General features: G+C 36.3%; 1 protein-coding gene across 5 annotated transcripts in view; it reads left to right on the top strand.

Annotated features, from left to right (window-relative positions):
• Positions 1-6: 6 nt before the first annotated feature.
• PDE7A (phosphodiesterase 7A) overlaps positions 7-21,552 on the top strand; it is an 88,281-nt gene continuing 66,735 nt past the window's right edge. For all 5 annotated transcript variants that reach the window (XR_003043668.1, XM_015598646.2, XM_006923998.3 and 2 more), the window contains exon 1: positions 7-147. Coding sequence is in view for 4 of the 5 variants with exons in the window: in XM_015598646.2 (XP_015454132.1) it covers positions 10-147 (138 nt within the window). In the remaining variant the exon portion in view is untranslated. The remainder of the gene's footprint in view (positions 148-21,552) is intronic.

Raw genomic sequence — 21,552 nt, 5'->3', positions numbered from 1 at the left:
GCGTATTCAATGGAAGTATGTTACCAGCTGCCGGTGCTGCCCCTGGACAGGCCGGTCCCCCAGCACGTCCTCAGTCGCCGAGGAGCCATCAGCTTCAGCTCCAGCTCCGCGCTCTTCGGCTGCCCCAATCCCCGGCAGCTCTCACAGGTAAATCGCCGTCACCGCCGGGGGCTCACACTTGGGAGCTTCTCTCTTTGTTTCCCTCTTCCCACTGCCTTCACCTCCGCGACACCCTCATTCCTCGCCGTTCACCCAGACCCAGCGTTGCCCTTTGGGGCTTTGTAGGCTGGCCCTTCGATTCGAGAGGCTTTTCTTTTATCCTCGGGGCTACCTACTTCTTAGTCCCCGGCCTCCACGCGGGTGGGGTCCCGGAGCCCTCCAGACCCTCCCCAGTTCGCCCCCGCCCCGTGCTCAGCGGCTTAATCCTCAGTAATGACTTCGTCTTCCTCCTTTTCTCGGCGTTTCGGTCTGGGAGTTGGGCCTCTCTTCCTTAGTTGTGGCCCTGACACACCTGTGCCCCCCCCACACCTGTGCCATGTTCGCGCCTCGCTTCCCCCAGCTCCCGCGCACCCCGTGGTGCTCAGGTGGTCCTGCGGTTCTCCCAACAGTAGGCCGATTCCCTTGTTATTGTTCTCCCAATTCCTTCGATTCTGTGGATGGACCCTAAGTGACATCTGAGAAACAAGTATCGAGAGTACTTCTCTCAAGGTTCGGTTTCTGCAGATTTGATAGCCAGAAATCAGTTTTGTTTTTACTTTGATAAGGAGATTTCAGAAGAGAAACTACTGATGAGTACGCAGGAAGACTTTGTTTTGAATGGTCCAATACTAGTTGCTCCTGAGAATTTCGTTTTTTTCTGCGGTGATGGTGTTGGCTCACTTCTTAGTTCTTGCTGTTTTTAGTTGCGAGATTTAAAATAGGCAAAACTAATTTTGTTTACATTTGAACTGAGTGCCCTCCATTTCTGCTGCCAGAATGTTACATGTTTATGATTACTTTTTAATTCAAATATAGTTTTCCTATATTAATGTCTTATGGGAATATTTTTCCTCTGTGTTGTAAATGTCTTGAGCTGTGTCTGTTTTGCTGTTTTTAAAAACAGAGTGGAGCACCTGGTAGAGATTTTGCTTTTAACAGGTGTGTCCAGTAAATATTTTGTCATTTGCTTTTTTTTTCCCTAAATTGCTTGTCGAGAGTAAGAGCCTATAGTTGGGTTTCTCTCTGAACTGTTTTTATTTAAAATCAGACTTTTTTCAACAACAGAAATGGAAATAAACTCATAGATACAGAGAATATTTTGAGGGCTACTATTTTTTTTGGGGGGGGGGTCGGGCGATGGCCAAAAAAGGGCAAAGGGATTAAGAAGTACAAATGGATAGTTACAAAATAGACATGGAGTTATAAAATATAGCATAAGGAAGATAGTTATTGTAATAAATATATGTAAGGGGAAGAGGGGTACTAGATTTAGTGGGGTGATCAGTTTGTGAGTTATATAGATCTCTAATCCCTATGTTGTACAACTGAAACATGTATTACTGTATGTCAACTATAATTGAAAAAAATTTGTTGATTGTACAACGTAAATATGAGCAACTAATCGCCTATTATATTTCAATAAAGCTGGAAAAAAAAATCAGACTTCTTTCACAAGAAGTGGTTGTCTACTAATGAGGTCAGAGCCAACTTATAAAAATTAGTGTGATAATTTTTGATAGCACTACATTGTTATTTGAAAGTTGGGTCCAGGATCTGCCTTTATAGTACTGCTTAAAGCATTTTTAGGTTGCAGAACGAATTTTGAACAGAGATGAATGCATTGCTGAAAAAAGTTTTTAATGGTAGTAGTTGAAGGTTTTTAATGGTAGCAACTTTTTTCACTTGTAAATATGACTTTCTTAGATAAGCGGGCACATGACTAGTACCCACGTCCAGTTCAGTCTAAATAATAAAGGCAATCACTAATCAATTATCAGCGCTAAAATACACATAGTTACTTAGGCTCCCTGAGGAGAAAGTGAATGAAAAGGGAGATTCCAAGGGAATTGAAACAAGTCAAGCTGATTCGAGGCATTTTACCTAATGTCTTAATTAATCCACAGAGACCAGTTCAAGTCACACTCCTTGACTCATTTCTTAGCCTTAGGTTGTAATGGGTAATAGAATTTAAAACATGATTGTGGCAGATAATATTGTAGAGTCAAACCATATTTTACTGTCTTGAAACTTTAAAAAATTTTCTGTGCCCCAAAGTGAGGTATATTGGAACTTCTGAAAATTTGGACAGAAATTTTTCTGAATTAACACTTTTTTCTAACAATGTTGCTGAACATTAAAATGAAGGGAAACTTACCATGATGCTGAAATGGGTATGTTTATCATCACCAAGACTATCATTTAATACTAAAGCATATATTGATTTTTTTAGGTCTAGATGAGACTTTACAATAGGAAAAAGAGGTAGAAAATCTTGTAATCTTATTCCGAGCTCTATAAAATAAGTATTTGGTTAAATCAGAAGCTTTCTTCACCCTTGACTCTTCAGTTCCTGAGTCTAAAGCTACAGAAAGTATAAAAAGTTTAGGTGGCTTCATAGTTTCACTTAAAAGGCTTAAAAAAAACACACCTGTTTTTGTGCTTTTTTAGGTACTAAGAAGAAGTTTTTTTGTATTAGACTTTTTGTATTTTAAAATATGTTCAAAACTAGCAATCTTTTCAGTTTTTTATTTTCACCATAATATTGAAACCCAGCTCACAGTGATACTTAAATATTTATTGAATGAGTGAATGGGTAATGAAAGTTATCTGTGACTGAGCATCAATTTCAAGTATGAAAACAATGTAAGGACTTTAATCAAGATATAGTAGTAACTCATTCATCCAAAACTTGGTTTGGAACTTGTAACTGTAGGCTCTAACAGATTCAGGAAGTACAAGACCGAGCAACCAAAATAGATTTGGAAATCCTCTCAAATCCCGTGTTTTATTTAGGCAAAATTCTGACAAACTCGTTTTCCAAGTAGCAGCAGATTTGAAGGGCTGGGAGACTGCTAGAGTCAGGTTCACACTGATAGCAGCAAAGCCAGCAACTTTTACAAAGGCAGCCTGGGGACAGATAGTTTAGGGGCATGAGTGTTGTACAACACAATAATTATTAGTCAAAATAATGTAAATAGATCCTATTTTTTTAAATTTAAAGATTTGTACTGTTAAAAATCTCCATATCAGACAGTTTAAGTGTTGATGCTTAAATGGACGCTTAAGTGTTGAGTTATCTGGAAAATTCATTTCTGTGGAACACCAACTCTCCCAAGGATGCCAAGTAAATGAGTCATTAACTTTTTGTTTTAAACAAGGTTGTGTTCTACTTTCTCAAATGGTTAATAAGGGTTTTTAAAAACTTTTTGGAAAATAAGGGATATAAAAGTAGCTTGGTTTTGCCATTTTGGGTTATGTATTGTTGATAGGTAGGTTTAAACATTTATCTTGCAGGATAAAGTTCTTTGGAAAAAATATTGTAAGAGCAGCAATTGTCTTGTTCACCACTGTCTGTCCACAGTGCTTTGCATGGGTAGGTGCTTAGTATGTGGAAGGTAAGTTAGTGTATTGATGGCAAGGCAGAGCACTGCACCTGGGGTGTTATTTCAGTCAAAATTTTCTCTGCACTGGAAACAAGCCTTATTTGGGTTAGAAATTTGAGGTTTAATTTTTAAAATTTATTATAAATATGTGATATTTATTATAATTGAACAAAATATTGGGATCTGCATATAAACCTGTGCTTTTAATAGCATAATCTAAATTTGACTTCTAGGTTAGCATCTATGTCTTTTTCTAAAATAGACTTTTTAAAAGGGAAGTTTTAAGTTCATAGCACAATTGAGTGGAAGGTACAGAGGTTTTTTACATAACCCCCTGAGCCCACACATGCATAGCCTCCCCCTTTATCAACATCCCTCATCAGAGTGGCACATTTGTTACAATTACTGAACCTACGTTGACACATCATTATCGCCCAGAGTCCATAGTTGACATTAGGGTTCACTCTTGGTGTCTTTTTTTTTTTAATACAGAAACTATTTCACAAATACTGAACACCTTCTCTGAATGAAGTTCCTTGTATTAGGTCTGAGAGATGTAAAGAATTAGTAGTTTGTTTTTTTTTTTTTTAATCATTTGTGAGCCTGCCAACCTCAGTTTTTCTTTGATACATTACCTTCCTTATACATAAGCATTTTCAGCTGTAGTCATTTTGTACATCTGTGTTGTCTTTAGCAGTGTTCTTAGTATGTGATAAATTATCTAGGTCCTTCATGTGCCAGAATAGTTCAAAGCCCTTGGATAAAAGTTGGTTCCTCCTTCAAGAAGCTTACAGGATTATGGTGGGGAAAATGCTATGATTATATATGATATAATTTTTATACTGGAGTTATCAAGTGTATTATATGAAGGTATCCCTAAATTTCCTGGGTAAATCAGGGGAAGCTTCACGTTCTAGTTGTGGCTTAGGCCAAGGCCCGAAGGTTAAATAGGTGTTTCTAGGTAAACGGGTACATTTAGGGGGATGGGGAGAGGGTGGCCCAGGTAGTTATGTAGGTGAACACTATTCAACAGACCTTTTGTGATGATGGAAGTGTTCATTGCAGTATCCAATATAATAGTCACTAGCCATGTATAGCTAGCTAGGTGAGCACTTGAAATGTGGCTAGTTTGAGGAACTGAATTTTAAATTCACTTTTATTTAAATAGCTACACATGGGTAGTGGCTATTGGCAGAGCAGATCATTAGTTATCATTAGTAGTGGTGTAATGTTGATCTCTGAATGTTGAATATTTGAGTTACTTTTGGGTTCTTGCTGTCGTACAGAAAACTTTATACCTTCATGTGTGTTTGACAAAGTCTTTAGAATGGAATTTCTAGGTTGGGTCAAGAGGTAAGAACATTTTCTGGCTTTCTAGAACACTGTCCTTTTATAGTACCAAGATAAATGGTTATATCTCTTTTATCTCCAATCATGTTATTAGATTATAATACTATATGATTAATATACATTATTTTATAAATATTTTATAAACATTTATATAAACACTTTATAGGTGCACCAGGGTACACTGAGTTAGTTTTAATTATGCGGCAAGCCAGCCTGCACACTTTCTGAAGTGTTCTTGTGCATTTGCATTTCCTCTTTTGTGAAATTTCATTTGCACATCCTGTGCTTGTTTTAAGGGCTCATATATCTGATAACAGTTTGTAAATATGCATTACTCTAAATTACTGTTACCACAGTAGTTACCTCTTCACAAAGCTACATGCCAAAGCCAGCACAGGGGATACTGCGAACGGTCAGGTGGGACACTCTGGGAAGTGGTGGGATACACCCCCAGGGGAGTGCTTCCGTTCCAGGGCCTTCTTCCCAGCGCCCCTTCCCCCCCCTCCACCCCCGACCCAAATACTTGTTTTTGTTGAGACCTTGATTTCATTTTTCTGTTTTCAGAGGTGCTTCATACTTTGATATAAATCTAGTACTACCATGTTTTGGCTTTCACTTCTGAACTATGATATAGTTATACTATAGATATATTCTCAAATAATACTCAAAGTATTAACATAAATTTATAGTGTATTTGGAGTGTAGTTCTATTTGAGGAGTAGGGTGTTCAAATTGCTAGTTTGTAAGTTGTCATCAGGAACACATTTAGTCTATGGGATGTAATTTGCCATGATTTTGCTGCTTTGTTGCTATGCCTAAGGTTCTATCATTTGTACATATGTCCACTCAGGAATTCTTTTTCAAATGCAAATATTCTGCAAGAGGTAAAATATTAAGTCCTTCACAGGACTTAGGAAGATTAGGGAGCTCACTTTGGGTGGCTAGAGGAAGAGAAGAGGTACCATCCATTTTCTTTGAGGCAATTTGGTAAGACTTCTGCTAATATATCAGTGTAAATTCCTCCTTCCCTCCTTTTTTCAAAAAAGATCAGAGCAATTTTAGAGCATCGACTCCTGTTCTGGACATGGATATAGAGACAAGCTTGGGAACAGAATAGCTGAAGAAAGGGGACGTGGACAGTTTAGATTAATTCAGATTTTTGCCTAAGATCGTTAATAGTCATTTAGTTGGACTAAAGACACCTAGGGAATTTAGGTGATAACCTCGTAGCATGCAGATTTTCTTGAGGAATTTAATTTTTTTTTTTTTGTACTAAAAACTGTGTGTATCACATTTGTGTTTTTATAAAATCTCATTTTAGAAACTTTTTTATTGTGGCTACAAATTGCTCAGATTTTATGATTCATTTGAGTTGTGAGAAAATTGAGTGTTTATTCTCTTCTGAATTTAAATGGCCTGTTCTTGCCTGAAAGTAACATAGACTTTGTTGATTTTTATGTTGTTACCGAATGTGCCTTTCAAAAGGTTATTCACAAATAATTGCTACTTTTGCATGTTTGCATTCAGGTGTAAGTGTTCATATGATCAGTACATGAGGAAAGGGACAAAAACTCCACCTGTAGATGCGCTGTCTAAGCTTGCAGGACTTCACTTTGGTTGCTGGCAGGTACCCTTCCTAAGGAGCCTGTGCCGCTGATCTTATGGTTGACATCAGAAGTGTTTCTTGCTCATAGTTTTAAGTAGGAATTTTGAATGACTGCTCCATGCCTCCACCTGCTGGTAGGGATGGCTCTTTGTTTTCTGAAGATGATGGCTTGAGGGAGAAGGAGCAGATGAATGAGAGGACAGGGCTGAATTTTGGGGGAAATAACTCGTTAATTGATAACTAAGATTCAGCAGAGCCTACTGTATTCAGAGTTTTGAGTAGACCAGGCTCTAGCTCAGGACTGTGTAAAGCGCTTGGCGAATGGTTGTTAATAAAGATGGAGTAGACTGTAAGTGATATTACTCCCAATTTTACTGAGCAAACTGAGCTTAGACATTAAAACACTTGCCTGAGGCATCACGAGAACTTCTAGAAAGGCCTGTCATGTTTCACAGCTCCCTTTAAAACTGCCTCTTCGGTGAAAGTAAGTGGAACGTAGTGAGACTTTTAGGTTTATGGATTATAGATCTTGTTGGCTTATGGATTTGGGTAAAAAATACAAATTTGATGATTTTACGTGATTATTTGAAGTGATAACCTTCACTCTGGTCTTTTCAAATTATATGTAGAGTTTTTTGTTCTAGATGCTCTGTTCTAGGAAGACATGACTAGCTCAATCACACTCTGAAGATAGTGACCAAGGTGGTGAGGTGATTTCAAACCACATTGTTTGATATGTGACTGAAGAAATTGGAGACATTCTCAGTCTAGAGAGACGAGGACTCAGGATTTGAGCCAGGAGAGGTGGGAATGGAGGTGAGGGAGTGACTGGTGAGAGATGACAGCACTACCGTCTTCCAGTATTTGAAGGAACACCATGTGAGTGACAGAAAGGGGAAGATTGATTTAGATTTTGATTGGTTGTATGTTCTCAATTACTGTACCCTGTTCCTACTTTGTGAGAGCAGTTGCCAACATACAGAAGAAGATACAAGCTTAAAGTTGTCACTTGTCCAAGGTAACACAAATAGGTAGTGGAAATGTATTAAACTCTGGGCCATTGTCACCTTAAAGCCCATGCATTTCTTCTACTTCCTTTACCACATGGGAGAAGGATGTTACCCCAGATGATAGAATGAGGACCAATAGATAGAAACAATAGAAAGGGAGAGCTTATGTTTAACCACAGTAGTAATCAAAAAAATGCATATGAGAAACAATGATACCCGTTTTTGCTAAGACATATGTGCATAGAATTTTTGGTAACAATTCGAAACATTGGAAATGGATATTTATATTCAGTGCTCATCAGTGAAGGGTTGGTTAAAATGCAGTGTTTTTAAAAACTTAAAAATTCTTTTCCACTACAGTCAACATTCAATATTACATTAGTTTCAGGTGTATAGCATAATAGACATTTATATAACTCAAAAAATGATCCCCCCATAAGTCTAGTATGCACCTGACATAAAATATATTGTCTTAATTCAGCATAAAACTCTGTATCCCATAAAATAATGCCATGTATCTGTATTTGTCTTGGAAAAGTACCCATAATAATATGAATGAGAAAAATACTAGCAGCAAAGCGGCATGTATATTAGCCTGTTAATGTAACTTTCTACATAACATCTCTGAATAAAAACACAGAGGATTCTGTATACACCAGTGTATCAATACAAGTCTGGAAGTTTGCTCAGCGAAATGTTAATAGTGCTTTTTACACTACTTCCTCTACAAAAGAGGAGAGCTCTTAAGGTCAGACCTTTGTTAGGTCTCTGAGTCTCGTCCTTTTAGTGACTTAAGGAGTTCTAAGAACCTGTGAGAGCTCTATTTTATTGTGTGCTAGGAAACTGCCCTTTCATGCAAAACACTTTTCTATGTTAATTAAGCAATCTTATTTTAATTGTTATTGTACAGTCGACCCCTTTCACTTATCATTCTGGAAATTCTTGCTTGGAAGACTTAGGTAAGTGAACCTCCTCAAAAATTCTGAAACATTTGGCACAAAATAGATAAACCAGTGCGGTCCATGAGATTACTTGAGTCTTCTGTAGCCGCCAAGGGAACTGTTTACCCGGTCAGATTTTTTGAGTAAATAGAATTTGATGCCTGAAATGAACCATCTGTAAGACACTCCTAGAGGATATTAGTACTGACTTTCACCTGATTATTGTCTATAATTTTCTTCAAAAGAAATGATTTATTTGGAAGAGAAATCCTATCATTGGGTAGTGGTAATTTTTACTGTCTTTGTACTTTTAGGATTTTGTTTTGAAAAAATATTTTTGTAAGCATTGAATCTGAGATACATTGGTGATTTGCCTTGGACAAGTCGCTTAATTCCTTCTAGTCTGTTTCTATAACTGTAAATAGAGTCAGCCATACCTAGTAAAGGTATCACAGGACTGGTGTGAGGCTCAGATGATATATGTGAACATATTGTATAATCAGAGAAATCAGTAAAGCTATTTAAAAACTTACCGAAAAAAAACACCTTACGTTTGTTAGAATGTCATTTAAGTAAAAATAAAATTACGAAGAAACTGAAGTCTAGTTAGCTAATAGTTTAATAAGTGTAAGTAGGTAGCCCAGAAGTGGATTATTCACTGGCACATAGTAGGTATCCTGAGTGATTTATTCAAACAGAGATGTGGTTTGACGTTTGGAGGAATACAGTGCATTTTTAAAGGAAAAATGGAGTGAGTTTGGTGGTGGTTGATAGTTTACAAAAAATATTTTGCCTATTTCAGAGCTAAGAAGGTTTCTACTATAATTTACTCAGATAGCTGAGGGTTGCTATATTAGCATAACGTATTTATAAAATGCAAAATGTCCTCAAGAAAATTTATGAGCCAGAATCATAGAACATTAATGTTAGAAGAGACTCTAGAATTCAGGCTCTTCAGCACGCAGATGAGTGAACTGAAACCAAGGAGGCTAAAGGACACACACAGGCAGTACGGAAACCTTCTGTTGAAGCATCCTGATTTTCGCTACTTGGTTTTGCTTGAGTTTCTGGAATGAGAAGATTACCACTTTATAATTCAGTCCATTGTGGTGTTAAATGGTGGGATACACCGGAAGCTGCCAGGAGGAAGGGAAGGGTTCTCCCCTAAAGCCTTCAGAGGGAGCATGGTCCTACTGACACCTTGATTTTGGACTTCTGGCCTCCAGAACTTAGAATACAATTCTGTTTTAAGCCACCCAGTTTGTGGTACTTTGTTACAGCAGCCCTAGGAAATGTATACAAATGGTTTTGATTTGTTCATTCTTTCAATTAGCAGACATTTACTGAGCACTTTTTATGTGCCAGGCACTCTGCTAGGTATATAAAAGATAAATAAGACATGTTTCCTGCCTTCATTCTCTAAGTTCGGTCCACAGGAAGCATAGCTATGTAAATACATCAGTGCCATACATTTGATACGTATTCTCATTAGGATAGTGTATGAAGTTCAGTGGTGGTAAGTGGAGCTGGGAGAACCAGGGAAGGTTTTATTTACAGAGACCTTTGTGCTTGGTTTCAAAGAGCTGAAATCAACCTCTGTGGGAATTCTGATTGATTCTGCTACTGCTAGTGCTGTTGTTCTTAACCTAGTTCAAGGTGTGTTTTGCCTGCTGCAGTAGCATCCTGTCACTAGAATTCGCTCTCCACAGACCCGTCGAAGTAAATTTTAAAATGTAGTCAGCTCATGCCACTCTGCTGAAAACAGTGGGTTCTTATCACAGTGAAAATAAAATCCAACTCCTTTACATGATACGGCCCCATATAATGTGATCCCTGCTAACTTTTCAGTCTCATCCCCTTTCACAATGGTCTGGCTGTCTGCGAACTTGCCAGGTTTGGGCCCATCTTTGACTTTGCACTTATTCTTCCCTCAAGCTCAAGATCTTCCCATGGCTCCTTGTCCTTCAAGTCTCAGCACATACTCTTTGCAGAGGAACCTTCCTTGACCATACTGTTTACCTTGTTTTGTTTGTGGCATGCACTGCTAACTTGATTTGTCTGTTCCTGCCTTGCTTTCACCCCCGCCTTACTCCCCAGCCCTGCCACCATAGAATGTGTGGTCAGGAAGCAGGATCTTGTCACCTTCCTCGCTGCCCTGTCCCTCCAGTGCAATGCCTAGGAGGTATTTCATACAGGAGAATGAAAAAGACTTACTCTTTTAGTCTCATGCTTATCGCATCATATCATAAGTCACCATAGTTCTCTTTGGGGTGAATCTCAAATTGTATTCTTATAATTTCATTTTATAGTTCCACTCCCTTCCCCCCAAATTCCACCTTCATCTTTATACCCTTTCTGAGCTGCCCAATATGCTTTTGGAGCTATCTTAATCTCTACATTTATGTAATCTTATTTAAGAATGCAATGAAGTTAACAAAAGTTGCCCAAAGTAATACAGCTGTAAGTGATGTTTATAGGATTTGAATTTAGATCTCTGACTAGAGCTCCTCTAGCTGTGCTGGTGTGGGGGGCTGACGTTTTGGTGAGTGGGAGGTAAAAATCCAGAATTAGAATAGGAACTCTGTCCATTTGGAATCAAAATAGCAAACACTTATGTGTTTCTATAAAAAGAACTGGAGATATTAAAAGGAATTCTAAAAAGTAACTTGAATTTTTTTGGAATAATGTTAATACCTGCTTGTTATAAAATACACATAATATACAAAAAAGATAAAGACAAAGAGCGTAAACACCATCTCTGTAGTCCTACCACCCAGAGAAACCCACTTTAACATTTTAGAACATTTACATCCAGTATTTTTCTATGCAGAAACAATATTATGATGTCATTTTCATACATAAATCTTTCTCTAAATTTGGAAGTCATTTTCTAATCAGTGCCTTTTCTTACCTTGCTAATATTTTTAGTTTCTATTTCTTGGATTTTGTTGTTTTTACACTTGGAATATATATTTATTATTAATTACCTAATGTCAACTATGACTTATCTACGTCCCACCTATTTTTCTGTTGGCAATTTAGTATATTTTAAATCAATTTTTGAATTGTTTCATATTGATAATGAACATTTTGTCAAATCTATGGCAAACTTCCAACTTTTTGACTTATTTTTAATGATCTATCTATATTATTAAACCTTTATCTAGCAAGTATTAGGAATACCATAGGAATAAATTTCTTATTAATAGAAATTTTCATTATTAAATTATTTCACATGTAAAATTCTTCAACATATTGTTTCGATAAAGATCTTTTTCATTTTAATGTCATGTAGAATGATTGTTAATAAATTATTGCTAATTATCTTATATTTAACATATGGTAATAAGAATGTGACAAGATAAATATTCTAGAACCTCTAATATGGAATTGGAGAAAAACATTTTTGTGCTTGGAAAAGTTTATTGGAAATGAATGACTTGAGAACTTCTGAATACTACTGAAGCATTGTCACCTAAAGCAAATATTTTTAATTTTGTAATAATACCTCAAATTTTATAGTAAGAGAAATGGAAAATAGGACATATGTTAGATAGCTTTTCTAAAATATTTACATTTTAAAGAGAACGCATCTTAAAAATATTTAAAAGAATTTTTTTAGTGGCTTATATAAAAGAGGACAATTTGAGGGTAAAACCAATGTGTAGAACAAACTTTTTTTTTTTTTTTTTTGATCCACAATGAAAATACTCCAAATTCATTTTTAGGAAAACTTTCTGGAAGTAACTTCCAGAGATTTTTGTGGTTGGCCTCAGCTCTTTTCCATTTGAGGTGTAGTTTTAATAATTTTTTTCAAGGCTTTCTACCACTTTCATTTTCCCATCAGCGGTGTTTTTAAAAATTTATTTTCCTTTTAAATGTTAGGACATCTTAGAGCAGGATTCAAGTGAGCTATGCAAGAAAAACCTTTGAAGATGGAAAAATAAAATTTTAGAACTTTTATTTATATTTTTAACCTTATTGTTTTAGAACCTAATTTTATCTATGTTGCGTTGTGTCCATAAAGTGCATGTATATACAGTAAGTCCTCACTTGTCAGTAGGTTCTTGGAACTTTGGTGAAACAGTATATAATGAAACCAATTTTACCATAGGCTAATTGCTGTAGAGAGTTAAGTTTCTGTGCCATCTCATTATTATAATGAAATGACGTTAGTTGAGGACCTGCTATAATTCATTAGTCAATGCAAGTTTGGAGACCGCTACTCAGAGAATCTGTTGATTGCTATGAATTCTTTCATACACACAAAAGCCACACAAACGTACAGAACATTTGAAAGGGTTCTTGGAGTTCATCATACTTCTAGAATACTTAGAATCTCAGGTAGCCACAGCCTTCCTTAGCCACAACCTTTTCTCTGGATTTATTTGACTGAATTTAGTCCTTAAGGTTACAGCCCAGGATTATTAACTCTTAGAACAGCTCACCTTGCACACTGATCTATCCTGACTTCAATTCGATTAGACTATGAGCTTTTTAAAAGTGGACACTTTATTCAGCTTTCTTCAACCCAGTACTTCATCTAGTATAGTCAGCAAATGTAATAAAGTATGTCAGACCTTTACGAAGTCCTATCAGTGACCCAGTCCTGCTGAGTCCAGCTTCCTGCCCCCTGTTCCTCCTTCCACAGTGCCACCTCATACTCTGAATGGCATCTAGTCATTTCTCTCTTAAAGGTTCTTAAGCCAGCCATCTCAACATGACCACTGTCAGTTCTTTGATTACTAAAGGATTTCTGGAGAGCCTCTTGAAAAGTGTTATTAGTATTCAGATCCCCTTATAGGAAGCTGGTAAATGACAGGGACAGGTTTCTAACCCTTAAGGACTTTATAACAGGTCTCTGAATTTCTTCTGGGGCCTTGGTTGTCGTAATAAGTTAGACCTCTGTTGTTGAGTAACCAGATGACTACAGACAGCTCTTATCTTCAGTACCCGGTGGGACATATTCCTAGGTTAGCACGTCCTCCTTGTTGGTAGCATAAAAGTATGAAACCAGAGAGTATGAAACCAAAAGAAAATTTGCGTGTTAGAAACTAGACTGGCTTGTCCAGGTGTAACACCAGTGCTATCCAATTGAAATACAGTGCGAGCCACACATGTAATTAAATTTTTTTTTGTAGCCACATATTTAAACAGTAAAATAAAACACGTGAAATTAATGTATTTTATTTAACCAGCTATGTCCAAACTATTAATTTAACATATAGTCAATATTAAAACGATGTATATATTTTATTTATTTTTGGAGAGCACATCTCAGTTCTGACCAGTACCATTTCAAGCACTCTGTAGCCATAGTGGCTAGGGATTCTCTTATTGGACAGTGTAGCTCCAGAAATAATGGCATTTTTATGGTACATCTTGTTAGAGGGAGTCAGGGCCACTTCTTTTTAAAAATTTAGACAAACTTGTAGTTATTTGTATGTTCTATACATTTCCTTTATTCAAACCTTTAATCTTTAATAGGCTTGGAAATATCAAGATACTTTATAAATTAGCTGCATTTTTAAAGAGGTTGTTTAGTTTCAAATATGAGAGGACAGCAAAGTTTTTAGCAGCTCTATTTTGCTTTCTTTGAGTTGGGCTGTTTTAGTTTTTTTTTTTTTTTGCAGTGCGGGGCACTTTAATGGTAAAAGCTATATGTTTTTCATTGTCGGGCCAGCCTCTGGGTGAGAAAAGGCATAAAGCTTCTTGTTGGGTCAGGTTTTTCACTGTTTACAAAGTGAAAAATGGTTTCAAATCATATTTAATTTAATAGTTTTATATTACTTTAAATTTATCAAAATAATATAAACAATGTTCATGAAAGTTTGAAAAGGAATAATTATTCATAATCCCACCATCATAACATTATTCGTATGTATTTGCCATGTTTATACACATATTTTAAGGTAGTTATGATGGGTACATTTAATTTTGTAGCTTTTTGGAAGTATTACTTTTTAAAAATAGGATTTATAATATTACTTAGTAATAACATTTTGTTTGTCGTGATACAATAGCCTAGAAATATGTACCTGCTGGTGAAGTGATTCCAAGCCCCAAAGTAATACAGGAATCTGATCCACGGGTCAGGGTTGTCTGTGAATTGCTGTCTTTCCACACTTCTGCTGATGGGAAGGAGAAAGAGAAATTCAGGGAAGTTTTCCTTTGGGGGGGTAACAGGAAGTTATGGCATCTCTTCTACTCTTATCGCATGGGTGAGAAGTTAGTCACATGGCTCCAACTGGCTGTTCAGAACAAATAACATTGTAGGAACATGCTATAAACAGCTTTCTCCATATTTGGGTTTTTCCCTTAGGATGGTTTTTATAGAACTGGGATTAGTGGTCCAAACAGTATGAACATGTGAATAGAATTTTTATTTCTACATTACTTTTCTAAAGCAGCCATTTCAGTACTTTGAAGATTGACTAAAGACTAACTATATAAAACTGAAAAGTTTCATACTGTTGAACTTGGAGTAAGAAAAATGGGAATCTTTGACATTCTAACTTAGGGCTACTCACATTTCACCCCACTCTGCCCCCAGCATGATTGGCATGGAGATTCTGCCAGCCAGAAGCAGGCCATAAAGACCTCAGCTTGAAGGGTTTTCAGCTCTTTTGATCATGGGTGCTGCCCAGTGGTGTTGTCTGTGGATGTGAATTTTCAGAGGTGCAAGGGGGGACCAGTGGCTCAGTTCAAATTGCCTGGGATTGCAGTACTGTTTGGGTCAAATATTCCTGGATGAGGCTACACATAAGCACAGGAAAGATCTGAGAAGGCTCAAGGTATTCAAAATTTTGACTAACCCTGAGGTCGTGTGTGTGCTCCTAGAAGACTTGAAAGGGCCCTATGGAAAGATAAACCTGGGGCAAACTTGAAAACAGACAACTTCAAATGAGCTCCCCTGCCCACACACGTATCCATTAGCAGAGGTAGGAGTCTTACTGGCTTGAGGTATTTGAGCATAAGCTCTGTCCTGTCACAAGTTGATCACTAAGCAGAGGGGTAACCCCTGGGAAGCCAGGCTTAGAAATAAAACAATATATTTAAAACAAAACTGAGCAGGGATAACAGTGACCTCATACTATAAGGAAACAGATGTCATATATTTAGCCCAGGCATGATACTAAACAAAAGGAGTAAACAAAACAACACTACAACCTTTCAAGGGGAAAAGAATCAGAATCCAGAGGTGCCACAATATAGTATATAAAACCTCTAGATTTAACAACAACAAATTATAGGCCATTTAAGGAATTAGGACAGTGTGGCTTATGCACAGGGGGAAAAAGCAATCAAAAAAATTCTGTCCCTAAATGTTAGATTTAGTAAAGACTTCAAATCAGCTATTATAAATATGTTAAAAGAACTAAAGCAAACTATGTTTAATTAAAGTATAACAACAGTAAGCTAACAAATAGAGATTCTTAAGGATATAGAAATTATTAAAATCAGTAACAACCAAAAAAAACCAAAACAAAACCAAAAAACCCTTGATACGATGTCATGAGAGGTACTTTCGCTTTGTAGTATTCTTTTCCAAGACTTATAACCTGAGTTTGATCATGAGAAAACAACAAAGTGTGATTTGGGATCATTCTACAAGAGCATCTGACCAGCATTCTTGAAAATTGTCAAGGTAATGAAAAAGAAAGAAAAACAAATATTATAGATCAGAGGAGACCAAGGAGACATAACTAAATGCAATAATCGTATCCTGCATTAGATCCTGGAACAGAAAAAGGACATTAGTAGAAGAACTGGTTTATAGTTCTGTTTTTACCAGTGCTGATTTCTTTTGACAAAGATACCATGATTATGTAAGATACATACTAACATTAGGAGAAACTGGGTGAAGCATATACAGTAAGTAGTCTGTACTGTTTTTTCAACTTTCCTGTAAATAAATTTAAATTGCAAAGTAAAAAGTTTTTTAAAAAATCAAATAAATGGAAATTCTAGACTTGAAGAATATAATGCCTGAAATGAAAAATTCACTAGAACAACTCAGCAGTTTTGAAATGCCAGTGAAAAGAGTCAGTGAATTTAAAGACAGACCAATAGATGTGATTGAATCTGGAAAACAGAAAAAATGATTGAAGAAAAATGAACAGTGCCTCAGAACTGTGGAAAACATCAAGTATACACATATGTGTAACAGGAGTCCCAAAAGGAGAGGGAGAAAAGGTACAGAAAATAGCCTTTTGAAAAACTTCCCAAATTTGATGAAAAACTTTACATATCCAGAAGCTCAGTGAACCTCAAGATAAAAACAAAGAGACCCATGCCTAGATGTAGCCTAGTCAGTCTGTTGAAAGACCAGAGAAAACCTTAACTCTTTAAAACAAGAGAAACATAACTCCTTTAAAACAGGGCTGCATCAAAATGATTACTGGCTGCATTCTCATCACAAACACGGAGACCAGAAGGAAGTGGGCTGGCATATCCAGAGTGCTGGAAGAAGAAAACTTGAATAATTCTATATTTAGCAAAACTATAATTCAGAAATTAAGGTGAAATACATTCCTATGCAGACTGAGAAATTTTGTAGCAAGCAGACCTGCCTTATAAGAAATAGCAAAAGAAGTTCTTCAGGTTGTTGGGAAATGACACCATATGGTAACTCAGATTTACAGGAAGAAATGAAGACATTGGAAATGTAAATATGTAGGTTCATGGACAAACTGTAAATATATTTTTTCTCATTCTTTAACTTTAAAAAAGTTGAGTTCTAAAAACAGATTAAGTATCTGTAGCATTTCATTCCCTCTCCCCCGCTCACCATGCTGTATGGTTCATTCATCCTAGTTGGAAACAAATTGTTTTCCAGTCATTTGCCTTTTGGTCTGTAGAATCTCAAAATTTTTGGTTTTAAGACTCCTTTCCACTCTAAAAAATTATCGAAGACTCCAAAGAGCTTTTGCTTGTGTGGGTTTTATGTACTGACATTTTTTTTTTTTTTGTATTAGAAAATAAAACAGACATTTAAGTACTATCCATTTTAAAATAATAATACTAAGTGTATGTTAACAAATAACTTTTTTCATGAAAAAGTAAGTATATTTTCCAAGCAAAAAGTTAGCAAGGAGAGTGGCATTCATTTACACTCTCGTTACTGGTTTTCAGTTCTCATTAAGGTCTGGCTTAGAAGACAAGCTGGATTTCAGAAGGCTTCCCCATTGAACTTGCTGCGATATGTTGTTTTGACTGAAATATGTGAAGAAAATCTGACACCGCTCAGATTTAGTTAGAAAAGAGAGGTGTATTTTTGTAGCTTTTCCTTATAATTGTGAATATTTTTCTTTGATATGAAGCCAAAACTCAAGAAGCGGTAGTTTCATAAAAGTTACTTGCAAAGTGGAATCTGGAACATATCAGTGAATTTTTTAATTCAGTGTTAACATTAAGCAATGTACTTTGTTATATTAAAACCCATTGCTTCTCTTCATCTCTAAAGGATAAACAAGTTTTCTGTCTGAAGTAATTACATTTGGAAAAAAAATGTTAGGGTAATTGAGTGTTATGTAAGAATGGCTTTTGAAATGGCTTTCAATTAATTAGTATATGAGATTTCTAAATTTAATGCCTCCTGTAAATTAGGGCTTAGTTTAAACTCTCGGAAGCTAGAATCACTAATTATCTATCATTATCATGTACTTAATTTAAAACTTAGTTGTCATCATCATCATAGTTGTAAAAGTCATACCTCCTTGTGTTAACATTAATTCAGTAGAATCTAAAATACAATTAAAAGAAATCTCTTGTTACCAATTCCCCATAAATAAGCAATGTTTATAGTTTCTTGAATGCTTTTCCTGAAAACTTGTTCAAAGATATCTTGATATGTGTTATGTATAAACATGATACTGTTTTAAGCAAATGGAATCAAAATATACATATTGTGTACACATGTACACTCTGAACATCTTTGTGTCAGTACAGTAGACATACCATTCTCTTTTAATTCTCTGTTACTAGATTGGTTATCAGAAGAAAAAAGTAATAAAGTACTTCTTTTAAAATTAGTTCCCACTCAAATATTGCTCCTAGTAAGAGATGGGAGAGAGTTGGAGGAAAGAGAGATTAGGGTATATTTTCCAGCCTCTCACCCAGTAGGGTTGTATTTGTTTACCTAATGCCACACCTCGTGCCAGGTGGTTCTTGAGTCTGGTAGTAACAGTGGTAATGGCTTCCTGCTGTTGCTAGCCACTGGGAGCTCCACCCTGCCCAGACCTTAGAAAATAGTTCCTTGTGGATTTCTCTTCAGTTACTCCTTTGAGCATGCATCCCTTTCCTGCTGGGAATCTGATTGGATAAAGTTTCTCTGATCCTAATACTGACTCTATTCCAGTCTTTGAGATGCCTCAATAGAGATTAAAATTTTCTTTATAGAAACCTTTATTATATAAAATTTTTGTTCTCCCCAGGTTTACTTTTATTCTGTTGCATTTATAACTGGTTTTTTTCTCTTCATGTTCTCTAACTGTTCATGTGTAGCAAACTGTTTTTGTATGTTAATTTTTGTAATGAGCTACATACCAAATTGTACTTGTTTTAATAGTTTTTCGGTACTCTTGTTTATTTCATAATTGCCTGCAAATACATCACTTGCAAGTAATTTTGCCTCTTTGTCTTCATTTCATTAGGAGTATTTAGGAATAGTCGTTTATTTTATTCAAATGACTTTTGGGGCACCTATTAAGATGATTAGTTTTTCACCTTTGATCGACTAATTTAGTAAATTATCTTAGTAAATATTCTAATATTAACTTTTATATTTCTAGAATAATTCTTACCTGGTTAAGGTGTGTGTGTGTGTGTGTGTGTGTGTGTGTGTGTATTTAATGAGTCTATTTGCTAATATTTTGTTTAGGACTTTCGAAGCAGTATTCTTTACTGAAAATGATCTATAGCTTTCTCTTCTGCATTCAGTGTCATGTTGTGGTAATAGTACTGTTCATTTCATCCTTGTATTTTTCGAGGCAAGTTTAAAACAGTAAAGCAGCAGAGAAAAGAGATTTCTTTTTTAATACAAAGATTTTTAAAGCAGTGAAGAAGTTAACTTGTTACCAGGGAACTTGGCATCCTGTATAAGGCTGTGTTTTATGTCAAAGTGGAACAAAGTACAATTGTTACAAGACTTGAGGTGTGTATGTAAGATATGAAGTGGTGACATATAATACCACCTTTTACTTGATAATCCTTTCATCTACTTTATCTCCTCCAATGAAGAGAAGTGGGTAGGTGTTAGCCCCATTTAACAAATGAGAAGGTTTAGGTTCAGAGAGATTGCTGCTTGCCAGAGGTCATATGGCTAATAAAGTTGACCTCTAGACCTATAAACCAAATATATCTCTGACTCATGGTCAGTGGTCTTTTACTTCATTATCTTTAGCAATAGAGTTAATGCAATTTCATGAATCAGATCGCATGCATGTTTCAAAATGGAGATCTTGGCTCAGATTTTTTTTTCAAAGTGATCATGTATGAAGGATTCAGCACTTCTTATAACACAGAATTCACTTAATGCCCACATCTTCCTGAGGTAGTCCAAGAGCAGGATTGTAACCTCTGTGCTGTAGGAAGTGGTACAATTTAAAAAGTTGGGCTACCTTTCTATCTATGAAGCATTGTTAGCCTCTCCCTAGAGACGAAGAAAAATAGTGTTTTGTGCTCATGAACAAAAAAACGCTAAATTTCTTCCTTGTACAAGCATGAATTGTATATTTATTACTAAGGTAATAGATTGTCATGTGAAAAATTTGAGAAAAATAGGCAAAAATATAAGAATCATCTGTAATCCTATCACTTAGAGTTAACAATATGAACATATTAGTGTTCAGCTCAACAGTCTTAGTATCTGTCTAAATACATTCTTTTTCTTACTGTGCATAATGTTTTTATATTGTAAAAATTTCTAATAGTATTTTTCATGTTATGAAACATTCTATAGCAATATTTCAGATATCGGAGACTTCTACATAGTCTTATTAGAAACAAATATATGCAGTATTATAGTGGTAAAAATTTCACCTCACTAATTTATAACTTTAATATAGGAATAAAATGGTTCGATGAACAGAAAATTTTGAATTAGGGTTATATCCAGTGATGTGCTGGCAGCTGCATATCGCACCTGGGTCTCTGAAGGAAAAATAGCCTTGATTTTGTGATGTTTGCCAGTTTCTGTAGTATGCGTACTCTTACCATGGTTAATTTGAAGCTATCGATGCAATGTTGCTGAGTGAGTTGCTGGGAAGAGTTGGCTGTCTTGAGCAGTCTCCAGCATACCACTGGTTATAGAATGTTTTTAGTTGCAGGTAGCAAAAAACTTAAGCTGATTTCTTTAAACAAAAGACTTCCAAGAAAACACAAGGTTGAATGGCTCCTGATTTGGTTAATTCAGCAGCTCGGTGTCATCTTCACTGACCACATTTTTTTCTTTCTGTTATGCTACCTTCAGTATGTTAGAGCTGTCCTCACACTGGCTTCCATGATGATCACAAGGTACTCCCTCCCTCCCTTCCTCCCTTCCTCCCTTCCTCCCTTCCTCCCTTCCTCCCTTCCTCCCTTCCTCCCTTCCTCCCTTCCTCCCTTCCTCCCTTCCATTTTTTGCAAAGCGACTTTAATAGTTCTATGTGTCCAGACATGACAACTTCCAGAGAAAGAGAAGGGCTGTGTCTTCCCTTTTGTAGCATTTTAACCCATCCCGTGGGGCTCTCCCAGCAGAATTCACATGACACCTGATCGTTTCACATGGTTCTTCCTAACCCAGTCTCTGGAAAGACAAAGGGAACTGTTAATGATTGGTTTGGACCAGTCAGGGCCCACTTTTCAGGTCTGAGGCTGCAGCCACATTCTCCTCAAGCAGATGGCTGCCCAGATACCTCAACAAAATTTTGCTTTTTTTTTTTGGAGGAAGGAGGGGAGGGGCGGATGTTTATTATTATTATACAACCAGCGGTGACTGCTGCACGGTGATTGTGGATAGCACTTCTAATTTTATTATTAGCTACAATATTTAATTTATTTTTCTCTTTGAATATGCGGTAAAC

The sequence above is a fragment of the Pteropus alecto genome, unplaced genomic scaffold (assembly GCF_000325575.1).
Source record: "Pteropus alecto unplaced genomic scaffold, ASM32557v1 scaffold87, whole genome shotgun sequence".
Taxonomy (NCBI): domain Eukaryota; kingdom Metazoa; phylum Chordata; class Mammalia; order Chiroptera; family Pteropodidae; genus Pteropus; species Pteropus alecto.
The sequence above is the reverse complement of the archived record's forward strand: the minus strand, read 5'-3'. Positions and strand labels throughout refer to the sequence as shown.